This window comes from Cyrtonyx montezumae, unplaced genomic scaffold (assembly GCF_038088225.1).
Source record: "Cyrtonyx montezumae isolate F1298 unplaced genomic scaffold, pur_monq_1.0 scaffold_10, whole genome shotgun sequence".
Classification (NCBI taxonomy): Eukaryota; Metazoa; Chordata; class Aves; order Galliformes; family Odontophoridae; genus Cyrtonyx; species Cyrtonyx montezumae.
Genome location: NW_027071826.1, coordinates 2,044,360 through 2,057,638, shown reverse-complemented (window position 1 = coordinate 2,057,638; position 13,279 = coordinate 2,044,360). Strand labels below are relative to the sequence as shown.

The 13,279-nt window shown below is 49.9% G+C and overlaps 1 protein-coding gene across 1 annotated transcript; it reads right to left on the bottom strand.

The window, feature by feature from the left end:
• Positions 1 to 8,694: 8,694 nt before the first annotated feature.
• LOC136055574 (inositol 1,4,5-trisphosphate receptor-interacting protein-like 1) lies at positions 8,695 to 12,685 on the bottom strand. The gene is made up of 3 exons (XM_065747391.1): positions 12,583 to 12,685; positions 10,594 to 10,811; positions 8,695 to 10,365 (listed from the first exon to the last, which is right to left on the bottom strand). Exons 1-3 carry the CDS (start codon positions 12,683 to 12,685, stop codon positions 8,695 to 8,697), a joined length of 1,992 nt encoding a protein of 663 aa, XP_065603463.1.
• Positions 12,686 to 13,279: the final 594 nt, after the last annotated feature.

The window sequence follows — 13,279 nt, the reverse complement described above, 5'->3', positions numbered from 1 at the left end:
ATTAGCATGCTGCTGTCAGAAATGACCACTGGTAATAAAAACGGCTGTGTCTTCCCATCGTGCTGCCCATTTGTCATTGTCTGGGGAGCTTTCCCCGGTGCTGGACATGACCTGTCCCCTTCATCCTATCCTTCCCCAAAGGAGCCAATGGCCTTCATTTTGTGTCAGGATTTTGGGTATTTCTGGAGGGAGTTCAGCAAACAGTGGGGTGAGGAGCCCCTGGAAATTGCTGGTGGGTGGTCTCAGGGACATGGGTGACGCTCCTCCTGGCCAGGAATGTGATTTCTATAATTATAATGAGAGATCTTGTCAGGCTGTGATGATCCTTAATCCTGAATTTCTCCTTGAGTCTTGGGTAAAACTCAATGTAGGGGTGAACCACACAGTGCTGCCTTCATCCCACGTTTTTGCCCCATGTCAGCCCCAAGCCTCCCTTCACTGCCAACCCGTGCAAAACTCATGCCATAGCGCTGGCCTGGGAACCCATAAAATGACTTTTTTTTCCCCATTTCTTGCTGTCTGTGTGAATGCAGAGTGGTACCAGTCCTATGCAGAAGGAGCAGAATGAGGAAAACTGGTTTTTTTCTTGTGTCAGTGCAGATTAAAGACTCTGAGGCAATGCTGCCAGACAGTAGATCTATGCTTGACTCCTTGCCCAGAAGCATTACCTGGCTGAGAGCAAATGCCAACAAAATCCCTGTTTACAAACTAATTTTGAAGCAGGCAAGGGCTCCATGTCTCACTGAATCCTGGTGAGGATGTGACTTCCCTCACTCCCTACAAGGGCTGCCGAGCAAAGCACGTGGCAGATAATGATGTAATCAGTGCCTAGGGGATGGCAATTAGAATCGAATCACAGAATCAGGTTGGAAAAGAGCTCTGAGATCCCCAACCCCAGCCCACCCCCACTATGCCCACTGCCCGTGTCCCTCAGTGCCTCATCTGCACTGCTCTGGGGCACCTCCAGAGACAGTGACCCCACTGCTTGTGGGCAGCTGTGCCAGGGCATCACTGCACGTTTGGAACAGAAACGTTTCCTAATGCCCAACCTGAACCTTCCCTGGTGTAACGTGAGACTACTGCCTCTCATCCTTTCGCTGTTTCCTGGGAGGAGAGTGCCAATTCACCTATCAAGACACCAAGTTGCCCCAAGGGGCCCCAGTGCCTTTCCTGCTGCGTGCATGATGAGAGAAACCACAGTGCAAAGCACTTTGTTTTCATGGGTGTCTTAAAGCCATCAACACGGGGGTTTTAGGGGAGTTTTCCCTCAAGGCATCAGTTTTACCCAGAGGCAAAAGCACAGGGCTGTGTTTGGGGTCCCTATTACCCCTTGTGTTCTGTGGTGGTGGGACCTCTCCCTGCAGGACAGCTCCAGCAAAGTCACATTGCTCCACTGCTGGGGCTGGCAGTGAAATCCCAGTGATTTCCAGGTGTTCCAACCTTGGGAATGGATTCGATGCAGCAAAGAGTCAAAGTGATGTGAGCTGGGACATTGATGGAGGAGAGGAGGTGGGCAAGATGGATGGTGGGGTAGGAACGGGTGACATGGGCTGGTGGGAATCGAGAGGGAAAAGATGACAAGGATGCTGAGCTTGCTAACAAAGACAAAGTGCCTGGAGTTTTCTGGGGTGAGCTAAGAGAAAAACAAAACAAAATGGAGATACACTGCTGCTGACATTGGTCGCTTTTTGGACGTGGTGGGCTTTGCTGAGCTGTGGTGCAGCAGGAACCATCGCCGGAGCCAAAACATTAGAGCTCGAGGGGAGGGGAAAATATCCAAATACTTCATTTTGTTAAAAAATGCATTGCAGAGGAATGCCTACCCAGAGAGGTCTGAGGTGTGCCCTCCCCTGCTGCTCCCGCCACCACCACCACCATGGAAGGTCCCAAGGTCAAGCACCATGGGTGTTAGAGCCCACTAATTAGTCCTTTAATTAGACTTCACCATCAATAACAAAGATGAATTCCTGCCTGTGGATGGTTGTTTATAGGGTATGGCCGAGGCTAGGACTATCTCCCGTTGCCAGACTGCAGCCATTGTGCCCTCTGGTCCCCAGTCACTAAAAGGAAATTCATTTGGCCGAGAACTGAAGTAAGCAAACTCTCCGATTTCTGGTCTGTTATGACTGTTAACCAGCTAGATCTCACTTTAATAGCTTATTTAAAGCACTGGGCTTCTGACAGCCTGGGTGATGGATGGAGCTGTCAGCACCAGCTTCGTTTGGAGAGGAGAGAAACATCTCTTAAACCAGAAGCTCCATAAATCAAAAGGATGAAAACCGGCGAGTGCATTTTTCTGGGCAGGGGCATCCTTCTCCCTGCAGAGTGTAACAGGCACTAAATTGAGCCTGGATTCATCTGATCTGAAGCCCCTTCTGACAAGCTATTGCAGCTGGGGATGTCAGGTGGGGAGCAGTGAGGAGATACCATCTTTCCCCCGGATATGCATCTCTGGGAAGCCATGGGGAGCTCTTGTCCCAGATGCATCAAGTCTTGTCCCATCCACATCTGGGTCTTACCTCATCCACATCTAGGTCTCATCCTAAACACATTCAGGTCTTCCTCCATTCATACCTGGGTCTTGTCCCAAATTCATCCAGGTCTTGTTCTATCCACATCTGGGTCTTGTCCTACCCAAATCTGGGTGCCAGCATCATTCTGCAGCTGCCCTGTGTCACCTGGGCACTCAACTTGCCTGAAGGATTGACCCTTCAGGCTTGGGTATAATACAAAAGCAGCAGAGCTGGGGAGGGTATGACAGCCTCAGTCTGACAAAATAGCTTATGCAGAGGGGGAACATAGGTTTTCCAGGATCAACACAAAAACATGACCATATGACCTGATGTGGCACCTTGTGAACACTTTAAATTGTTTGCCAAGCAGGTTACCATTGCTTCATGCTCCTTGAGATGCGAGACCCAGTACCACGGGAGCTTTTCACTTGTGTATTTCAGGGATGCTGCCTTCCATGCTGAGCCAATGGAGGGGAGCAGGAAGCCTTGCAGATGTGCTACTCACAGTGCCTGAGTTTTGTTTAATATTGAAAGATGCTTAAAGCACGGCTCTGACCTACATTGCCAGCTTTTCAGTGGAGCTGGCTCTGCACGTGCTATGCAGAGCAGGGGTTGTGTGGTGGGATGCAGGCGGTGGGGATCTTCTTCCCTATTTTTTCCTTCTTTTCCTTTTATTTTCTTCTTTTATATTTCTCTCTCTCTCTTTTTTTTCCCTTCTTCTCTCCTTTATCCTTCCTCTTCCCCATCTTTTCCTCTTCCCTTTCTCATTCCCTTTCTTTCCCTTTTTCCTTCCCTTCCCCTTTCCCCCTTTGTTCCCATTCCCTTTTTGCAGGCTTCACTGTGACTTCCCTTTACAAATCCCCATCTCTGATGCAAGCCCCCTGCCCAGCCAGACTGGGTGAGCAGAGAGCTCTTCTGTACTCAAAAGATGAACATGTTCTGAATGCACACCCAAGGAGCCATTCCAGCCCTTTTTAGGTCAAAATCTGCATTTTTAAACACTTCCCAACATGAAAGCATGCCTTAAGAAAAAAAAAAAAACTGTAGATGCGCAGCCACACTGTGCTGGGATGGATGCCTGCAGTGACCTTCTCCCAGCCCTTAAAAATATGAATTTCACTTTTGCTCCTCCAAAGCCATAAGCACACACCCACCCACCAAGGGCAAGGTTCCAAGGGGATGCTGAGCTTCGTGATGCTCACTGGGGACACACCAGAGCGTTCCCAGTGATGGGGAGGAGGTCCAAGGGCCACCTGGGGCTTTCCCCATCCCAAAGCCCTGCACCCAGCCCCGATTCCTCGTGCTCATGGTGTGAATCCTGATGAGTTCCAGCTCTGTGCTGCCAACACCCAACGCTCCTGCAGCTTTTCGGGGGTCTTGTGGCAGGGTGGAAGGGAGAAGAAAACCAGCGAACTGCGTAATTAGTTTTTGGTTCAGCGATGGATATCACTTGCAAACAGGTAATCTCAACCCAAGCAGGCTTTTTTGCGATACTCCTTTTAATGAATGAGTGCAGCTGGATGGTCCTTTGCCTTTTAATATTAATACAAACACATGCAGCTGTCACCACAATAAACAGATCACCTCGTGGCGAGAGCAGACCTCTTAATCTAGGCTGGGAAACGCGCTGGTATTGGCTGCTTGATCTAAAGCTGCTGCCCATCCATCCCTTGCAGTGGTACCCTCCCTGCCTTGGCTGCAAATTGATAATTCCAGTTGCTTTCAGCCCCCGGCAGTAAGCCTGAAGGATCGCGTTTGCCGTCTCCCCCGGTAGGACAATGGGAAGCGATTTTGCACAGGCGTGGGCAGGCAGCAGAGGCATGTGGGGCTGAGTAATTGGATCCCGGCGGTGCAGGAAATCCTAATGGGTCGATAATCCCGTCGCGCAGTAATCCCGTGTGGCTGCCCCTGAATCCCAAACAGCAACTTGCTCTCACTGAAACGTGATTTCACGGGGGCTGCAGGAAGAAGCTCCGAGTGCTTGTGTTTTAGCAGCCAGTACAGGTTTGGCATTCATTTCATCCTCGTTGAGGGGGTTTGAAATGAGGTGATCTTTAAGGTCCCTTCCAACCCAAGCTATTCTGTAATTCTGTGATTCTGTCCCCGTGATGAAAAGCCAAGAGCACAGACACACTGCTCAAAATGAATTCTCTTGTTGGAACAAGGCTTCCTGACCTGTGAGTCAACCCCTTCTTTATTGCACTCCTAATCACAGAATCACTGAGGTTGGAAAAGAGCTCCAAGAACCTCAAGCCCAACCCCACCCCATGCCCACATCCCTCAGTGCCACATCCCCATGGTTCTTGAATGCCCCCAGGGATGGTGACCCCACCACTCCCTGGGCAGACTGTGCCACTGTGTCACTGTTCTATCAGAGATTTTTTTTCCTCATACCCAACCTGAACCTCCCCTGATGCAACGTGAGGCCATCACCTCTTGTCTTCCCATTGAGGCCATTAAGACTCGGGGACATCATGGAAAAATCAGGATTTTTCTTCAGTGGTTCATTCTGCTTCCCTAGGGATGTCCCCTGCCCCAGAGGATGTGTGTATGGGAAAGGGGCTCAAGGCTCCATACAGAAAAGTGCCTGTGTGCATTATGGCTGCTGCCACATCTTCTGCATGAGGAAAAAGCCAGGGTGGAACAATTCTGTCCGTAACACAGGTGTGGGATGGAGCATCAGGGTTCCTCTCAAAGCATGTGCAGGTGGTTACCAGAAACTTGCTCTTCCTATTGCTATTTTGGTGCCTGATTTCCACATTAGGGTTGCAACCATTCTTATAGGCCTGTACATCTGCAGTTTGAGTCACAGTTTAGTGCAGCCAGGGATGCAGATGACCCTATTGCTATAATATCCTGGCACTATTTAAAAATAGAAACACCAATAACGATCCATCTCTCTTACAAGCCCTGGGGGAGCAGCTTGATGAGCTTATTGATCTGCCCATCCATGTGCGGTGGATGCAAAGGGGATGAAGGAGGTGGGATTGGCAGAGAGAAACTGGGGATCAGCAGGGCTGGGAGAGGCCTGGCTGCATCCACGGGACCCAAATGGTGGCACCATCTTCTGGTTTGTGACCCACGATGTCCCACAATGTGTGAGCTCGGGGCTGTCCCTTCCGACTCAAATGATTGTATGATTCTATGACTTGGGGTGTTGTGCCGTCCCCGTGTTCGCCATTGGGGGGGATGGAAAAATAGGAATGAGGAGAAGGGTGAACACTACAAGAGCCCATGTGCTGGGGCTGGGAAGGGCCAAGATCGAACCCAATCCCTTCCAGTGGGGCTACATGTTGGTGGGACCACAGGGTGCTGAGCCCTTCCAATCTGACCCCACATTCCCAGCTGGAAGTTTGCAAGCCAAACCTCAAATTGCTGCAAACTTGATGTATAGAATCTTAGAATCAGTAGTGTTGAGAAAGACCTCCAAGATCTGATGATGACTGCTTTCTACCTGCTACTCAGAAAAATGCCTTTAATCCCATGTCTCTCCTAACAATGAGCTTGGAGGAGGTTACTGACTTGTCTTTGCTGCATAAAGGGATTTTCTCCCTACTTCTGCTGAAGTAGGTCCTTTTTGGGACCCCCAGAGCACAGCAGCTTGTCCCCAGATGTCCCCCAGCATCCAGCACTATATAAGCTGCTTCTTGTTCTGTCTTCCAGCTGTGTTTTATTGTATTTTATATCATTTATTTTTGTGTCCCCGTTCATTGCAGGGGAGTTGGACTAGATGACCTTAAAAGGTCTCTTCCAACTCAAATGAGATATGATTGCAGGGGCAATACAGCTTCCTGTTTTTTCCCTTTGCTCCCATGATGAGTTTGCTGCTTGGATATCAGCTGGCAGGACCCAAGCAGCCCATGTGCCAGCCAGCACACCTGTGTCACATTATTGGCACTATGTTCAAGCCCTTGCTGCTTTTATAAATGTAAGTACCTTTCCAAATCAATAAATCAACGTTAACATTGCTTTAAATTGATGCAACGTGTTGAGGGAATGTGCTGGGTAATTCTTTTTCCTCCTCATTAATTTACTTAAAATCAGCCACTTTAGGGCCAGTCCTCAACCCATCATCTTCATAAAATCACAGAACCATAGAACAGCTTGGGTTGGAGGGGATCTCAAAGATGACCCAAGTCCAACCCCCGGCTGTGTGCTGATGGCCAGACACTAAGGTTTTCCCATCCGTCTTGGGTTTTATTATCAGCACAAATCCACTCTGAAAGAAGAGAAAGGAATCCGGTGTTTAAGATGGGGCTGTGGATAATGTCCATTTTATGCATCTGAGCGGTGGGTTTGGTGCAACCCACCCCACCTGCTCCCCTGCCACCATTAGGGCTTGACAAAGCCCTGCGGGTACATTTGAGCACTGACACGACCCATTACAGTGTCTCCACAGGTTTTGTTGTCACTGTTTATTAAGGACTCTGTAAATGTGCAAAGCTGTCTCATTCTGTGAGAAAAAGGCCTTTTATGGTCTCTGAGGAAACTGAAAACTGAATATCTGCCTTGGAAACCAGTGCTCCCTGAGGGGCTGAGTCCTCCAGGATGCAGTCCATGGGGCTGAGCTGTGTCCCACGTTGCACACTTAACCCTCTTCCTAAAACATGGTGATCCAGTTTACTACAAATCCTAGTTGCTTAAGCAAATAAATAGTTTATAATAATAATATATATAGATATGAATCGCAATAATTTAAAAATAAATAAATAATAATAATGATTTAAAAATATATATAAGATAAACACAAACGAACTAACAGTGGGTAGCGACACTTCGCTGCCCTCCCTGAGCCCTTTCAGCTGAGGGGTGTGGGCGGGGGCGCCGTTACCTGGCAACGCCTACGCCTCGTTAGCTCTCGCGAGAACAGCCGTAGGGACACGTTAGCTCTCGCGAGAACAGCCGTGTAGGGACTGGCCGCTCTCACTCGGCTCCCGTGAAACAGGAACCTCCCGAAAACCCGCCCTGTACCTCAGTCAGCCACTGCAGCTCCGGCTGTGCCGATTTCAGAGCCGTTGATCACGAGGACTGATCTTCATTCTAAGCCACCTCTCTCCCCATTTTTAGGGAGGGTGAGGCTGTTGTTCACAAAAGAAAAGCTCTACTGGTGTAGGTTAAGTACTGAATGCCCTCAGGTTTACATGAAGCTTTTTAGCTCAGAAAACTTCAAAGGGTTTTCGGTAAATTCTGCGAACAAGCATTATTCCTCCATCCATATTCCTGAGTGGAAGGAAGTTTGGGGAACATTTTGTTGTGCAACAAGCCTTGGCATTTTAAAATGCTCCAATGACCAAATGAATTAGAAGACTGAGAATACTTCAGTGCTGTTCCCAGAGCCATCCACATGTTGTCACATTCCAATGTAAAGGAGAGAGACGAGGTTCTTTGATTATATGTATACACAGTGTGAGATTAGGATGGAGCGGGTCAAATGCAACGGATTAAGATGCATCTGCCCAACCAGTTTACTACAAATCCTAGTTGCTTAGGGAAATGGGGAAGGGAAGGTGGGTGATAGAAAAGAGATGGAAAAAGGAAGGAGTAGAAAGCAAGAGAGGGAGAGAGCGTCACCACTGTAGAGTCCGGCATGGTCTGTAGTATGTCTGTTGATCTCAGGAACTCTCTGGTTGCTGCAGGTGATGGGAGAGAGCCGTGAAGCTTCGCAGCAAGCAGGCCCAGGGGGGTTCTTCCACTGAGGTTTTCCCCTCAGGGAATTCTTCTCCAGAGTTCTTCTCCCAAAATCCTTGGTTCAGTGAAGGCCCTTTGTCCCCCATTTCTCAGGTTTTTTTTCTTTTCTCTGTTAGTGTGACATGTCTGGCCCAACACATAAGCCAGCAGGGGATGACGTCTCCATTGCCATGCGGGAGCATTATCGTCTTTTGTGGTGGTCTGTTTCTCCAAGCCGTACCCCAAAAACGACTATTTGCCCCCCATTTCTTTGCAATCATAAGCAGAGACACTGAGGGATCATGCTCATTTTACTTGATTTATTAGCCCTCCTTGTCTCCACTCCCACTTCATGGGCACGCTAAACTTGTCTTAAAACTTGTCCCAGGTCACTGTCCGGGGAAGCAGCTACTGAGCATATTTGAGTCCTGTTCCTGTTCTGCCATTTGGTCATCCTCCACATTTCTGCTGCTGCTCAGAGAATCACCGATGTGGGGGTTCCTCTGAAGACAATTCAGTCAGTGCAGGAGACCTCTTCAGCCACTCGAGGTCCTGGTCCCCACAGTATGCTAGCAGGGAACGGCTGCCATGTGTGGTGCTCCCGGCAAGCAGAGATCTGCACGCGAAGGCCTCTTCCAGCATGAAACAACTGCAGCCTGAAGAGATTTCTCAGCACCCAGAAGTCACGCAGTACCTTGTAGGAGGCATTAGTGTCCTTCTTCTGGTTATGGAAGAGGTTGAGCGGCCTGGCAGCACGGAAGTTGCGCGGCAGGACAATCTCCTTGGGCACCTTCCGGTTGCCAAGGAAGAAGTGTTTGAGGCGTTTCTCCTTCAGGCAGGACTTCAGGAGCTGCAGGATATTCTGCAGCTGGGTTACGAAATCCCTCCTGTGCCAGCTCTTCAGACTGTCGGTGGTGAGGAGGTGGAAGAAAACCGTCTTTATGGTGTGGATGGAAAAGTCCGTTCTCGCCTGAATGTGGGCAAAGAACCTCAGGCAGCTCAGGTGGCAGCTCTTCGGTCCGGCTTTCCTGGCCACGTAATGGAAGAGTTTCTTTTCCGCCACAGCGAAGCTCTGCGGCCACACTGTGCTGGGCGTAAAGCCGGCCTCTGAGTTCTGGCTGCTCAGGAAGATGTCCGAGTGTCCTTGCTGCACCCCGAACAGCAACTCAATGAGGAGCTTCTCTCCGCTGGAGGTGTCTTTCAGCTGGAGCTTGCAGGAGCGGCAGGAGGGCAGCACCTGCAGCTCGTAGGCGTGCGCATGGGGGGTGACCGTCCAGACTGTTGGCACCTGTACGTTGAACCAGGTGACAATTTTCTGCACATCCAGGTAGGAGCCAGTGCAGAGCGTGTGGAAGAGGCTGGGTTGCTGGATTCTGCACAGCTTGCCAACAAGGTTGCGGAGGAAGCACAGCACATTCCCCAGCAGCAGCCTCACTTTGCCTGTGCACAGCTGCTCCACACGGACGCGGGATTTCCTTGACAGCGCCTTCCCTTTAGTGCCCACCTCTGGGATGAAGACGTGCCCTCTTGGGGCCTGCATGGGCACAAGCAGGCTGTAGACAATGGCCTCCTCTTGCAGACTCCAGCCTTCAAAGGCACTGCCCACCCCAATGGCAGGCAGCAGCACCGGGAAGAAACTGTCCGAGCAGAGATTGGTGAAGGCATCCAGGAGGTTGCTTATCAGCTCCTCCACCAGCTGGCACCTGTCGTCTCTTGCTTGCACCTTTGCCAGGGCACGCTCTGTGATCTGTCTGATGTAATCGGACTCATAGAAGTCTTCGTCTCCCTCACCCTCCTCCTCATCCTCCTGTTCCATTTCTTCCTCCTCTGTCTCCTCTTCTTCCTGTTCCACCCATTCCTCTTCCTCCTGCTCACTCTCCACCTCCTCCTTATGCTGATCACACTGGTTCCTTTTGTGTAGCTGCCACATGATCCACAGCGACAAGAAAAGCATTCCAATCCAGAACCAGATCTTCCAGTAATGCAGCAGAGGAAAGAGCAGGGTGGGTATGTCCATCCAACTCCTGCCCATATTCCCCAGCTCCATGTTGATCAGCCACGCCATCTGCTCTCGCAGATAGACCTCATACTGATGCATCCGCTCGAGCGTTGCGGCATTGTCATCAACACTGGCACTTGAAAACTGCTGCGCCAGCAAGGCTAAGAGAAGCACCCAAGCCATGATCTGCAAGAGAAGGGAGAGAGGGGCTCAGTGGGACTGGGAAGGATTGGCTCCAAGAGCCACGGGGCCCTTGGCTCAGGGAGGAGCGGGTACTAGGGAGCTGGTCGGCCCAGGGACCGAGGCCATCGCTGGCAGCGACGCTTCCAAGCACTGCCCGTGGCGCTCCCACAGGGGCCGGCGTTGGCACCGCGTCCCTCGTCCAGCCCAACCTTCCCCTGCAGCTGCACTCACCAACGGTCCAGGCCAAAATGAAGCTGCCCACGGCTTTAAAGCCAGCCCCTGCATTGTGACACTGCTGATGTCACAGTGGGCAGCCCGGCCGCACCCTTTGACCCACCCTCTCAGCTGTCCTGGGCGGCCGCGGCCATGGCGTTGCCGCAGTTGGGAGGCATGTGTCCGGACTGAGCTCATGGGCACGGCCTTCACAAAGCACGTGGAAACCCCTAGGCCTGTCCCAAAAAGGAAAAGGTGCTGTGAGGGGCTGTGTGAGCAAGGACCTACTTTGGAGTAGTAAATAAAGCAATTATCTGCTTTTTTTTTTTCCAGATGCATTTAGGGCTAGGTGGCTGAGAGGAAATTCCTAACTGACTGCCTGTCTGTGGGATAATGCTGTTTCCATAGGCCTCTCTGCCAAGAACCACTTAATTACGAGTAATTAAAAAAAAAAAATTGCCTTACAAATGCTGAAGGAGTTGGAGACTGGAAAATGAAATAATGGAGTAAACGGAACTGAATGTAGTGATGTCCTGTGCTTCAGCTGTGGGATGCAGACATGGGATGGGTCCTTCTTTCTTCCTCTGGCAGCAAACTCTCTGTGCTCTGCAGGGGAGATGTTTTATAGGTGGCTCTGACAGCACCGAGCGGCCCTACAGCAGAGGGATGCGGGGATTTATGGCACCGCTACCTCGCAGCAAGGCTGCAGGTGGGAGGGATGTTCAGGTCTATCAGGAGGGGAATGCAAACAGCTCTTCCTAAAACATGGTGAAAATCAAGCCTGGGAGAAACTCACTACGGGTCATGTCTCCATGGTCCCTTACAGAAGGGATTCAGGCTGACCTTGTAAAATTACATAAAATAACCATTCAAAGCAGTGTGCAGAATTACAACTTCACTCCAAAGCTATGGGATCCTAGCTTCCCCTATATTTTCATCCAAGCATTTTTGCACAGGAATTTAGGCTAGGAGTGCCTTTCAGATATTTTTATCTTTTTTCTTTTCTTTTCTTTTCTTTTCTTTTCTTTTCTTTTCTTTTCTTTTCTTTTCTTTTCTTTTCTTTTCTTTTCTTTTCTTTTCTTTTCTTTTCTTTTCTTTTCTTTTCTTTTCTTTTCTTTTCTTTTCTTTCTCTCTTCTCTTTTTTTTTCTTTTCCTTTTCCTTTTCCTTTTCCTTTTCCTTTTCCTTTTCCTTTTCCTTTTCCTTTTCCTTTTCCTTTTCCTTTTCCTTTTCCTTTTCCTTTTCCTTTTCCTTTTCCTTTTCCTTTTCCTTTTCCTTTTCCTTTTCCTTTTCCTTTTCCTTTTCCTTTTCCTTTCCCTTCCCCTTCCCCTTTCCCTTTCCCTTTCCTTTTCCTTTTCCTTTTCCTTTTCCTTTTCCTTTTCCTTTTCCTTTTTTTTTTTTCCTTTTCCTTTTCCTTTTCCTTTTTCCTTTTCCTTTTCCTTTTCCTTTTCCTTTTCCTTTTCCTTTCCTTTTCCTTTTCCTTTTCCTTTTCCTTTTCCTTTTCCTTTTCCTTTTCCTTTTCCTTTTCCTTTCCCTTTCCTTTTCTCTTTTCTCTTTTTTCTCTTTTCTTTTTTTCCCCTCCCCTCCCCTCCCCTCCCCTCCCCTCCCCTCCCCTCCCCTCCCCTCCCCTCCCCTCCCCTCCCCTCCCCTCCCCTCCCCTCCCCTCCCCTCCCCTCCCCTCCCCTCCCCTCCCCTCCCCTCCCCTCCCCTCCCCTCCCCTCCCCTCCCCTCCCCTCCCCTCCCCTCCTTCCTCCTCTCCTTCACTTCCTCTTTCCCCTTTCTTATCCTCTCTCCTTTCTCCCTATCCTTTTCCCTTTCTTTCCCTTTTTTCCTTTCCTTCTCCCTTTCCTTTCCCTATCCTTTTTGTTCCTGCTTGCTCACAGCACCCCAGCGGCCCAATGCACGGAATTGTGAGCAGCACGGACGCATGTCCCGGCTTGGGCTGCCCTCTCTTGGCACCGCTGCTCCTTGCAGAGAGCACAGTCAGCGTTTCAGGGCAGAAACCTCACGATGCGGGTTGGAAACGATGCCCACAGCACTCGGCATTCCTCGCATTGCGGTCAGTCCCCCACTCGCTGCGTTAAGGTCACGGAACATATTGCGGTGCGGCATTGCGGGCACAGCTGCCTGCCAGATTAACGAACCTCCTCAGCCTCATTTCTGGCCTTATAACATCTACAACGCAGCCCTTGGAGGAGTCATTAAGGATTTTTTCCCAACATTTGTGAATGTGACCTCCTGCTCCCTCCCGTTGCGGTGTAAATCACAGCAGTGCATGTGTGATAAGGCACAAAATCCCTGAGTCACGGGGGCACGCTGCTCCATAGCACCCAGCAAACCCACAGCTCGTTCTTGTTGCAATTCCCTGAGGGCTCTGGAGCAAAACCAGACAAAAGTCCAGCCAAAAATGCCTTTTTTGTTGTCTTTTTTTTGTCTTTCCTTTTTAATCATTGAAGCAAAGGCTTCTTCCAGAGCCACGCACCGTCCAGCACTGTGCTGGGTGTGGGTGCAGGCGTGCCCTGTGTTTGCAGAAGTGACACCAGGAAAAACCTAAAAGCCACGTCCTTCTCCACCCTGTTTGGTAAAACAGCACCGTGGTTTCCAGGCAGCCCTATCTCAGGGGGACAAAGGACACCGTGCTCTCTGTCCCACATTTGTCACACAGACTTGATGCAACTTCTTTCGTTTATTAATTTCTCTGCTGTT

Coding starts and splice junctions, on each gene's coding strand:
- LOC136055574 (XM_065747391.1), bottom strand. CDS start 12,685: ATGCCGCACCGCAATATGTTCCGTGACCTTAACGCAGCGAGTGGGGGA. Junction 10,812..12,582: donor CATCGTTTCCAACCCGCATC/GTGAGGTTTCTG, acceptor TTTTTGGGACAG/GCCTAGGGGTTTCCACGTGC. Junction 10,366..10,593: donor CATTTTGGCCTGGACCGTTG/GTGAGTGCAGCT, acceptor CTTCTCTTGCAG/ATCATGGCTTGGGTGCTTCT.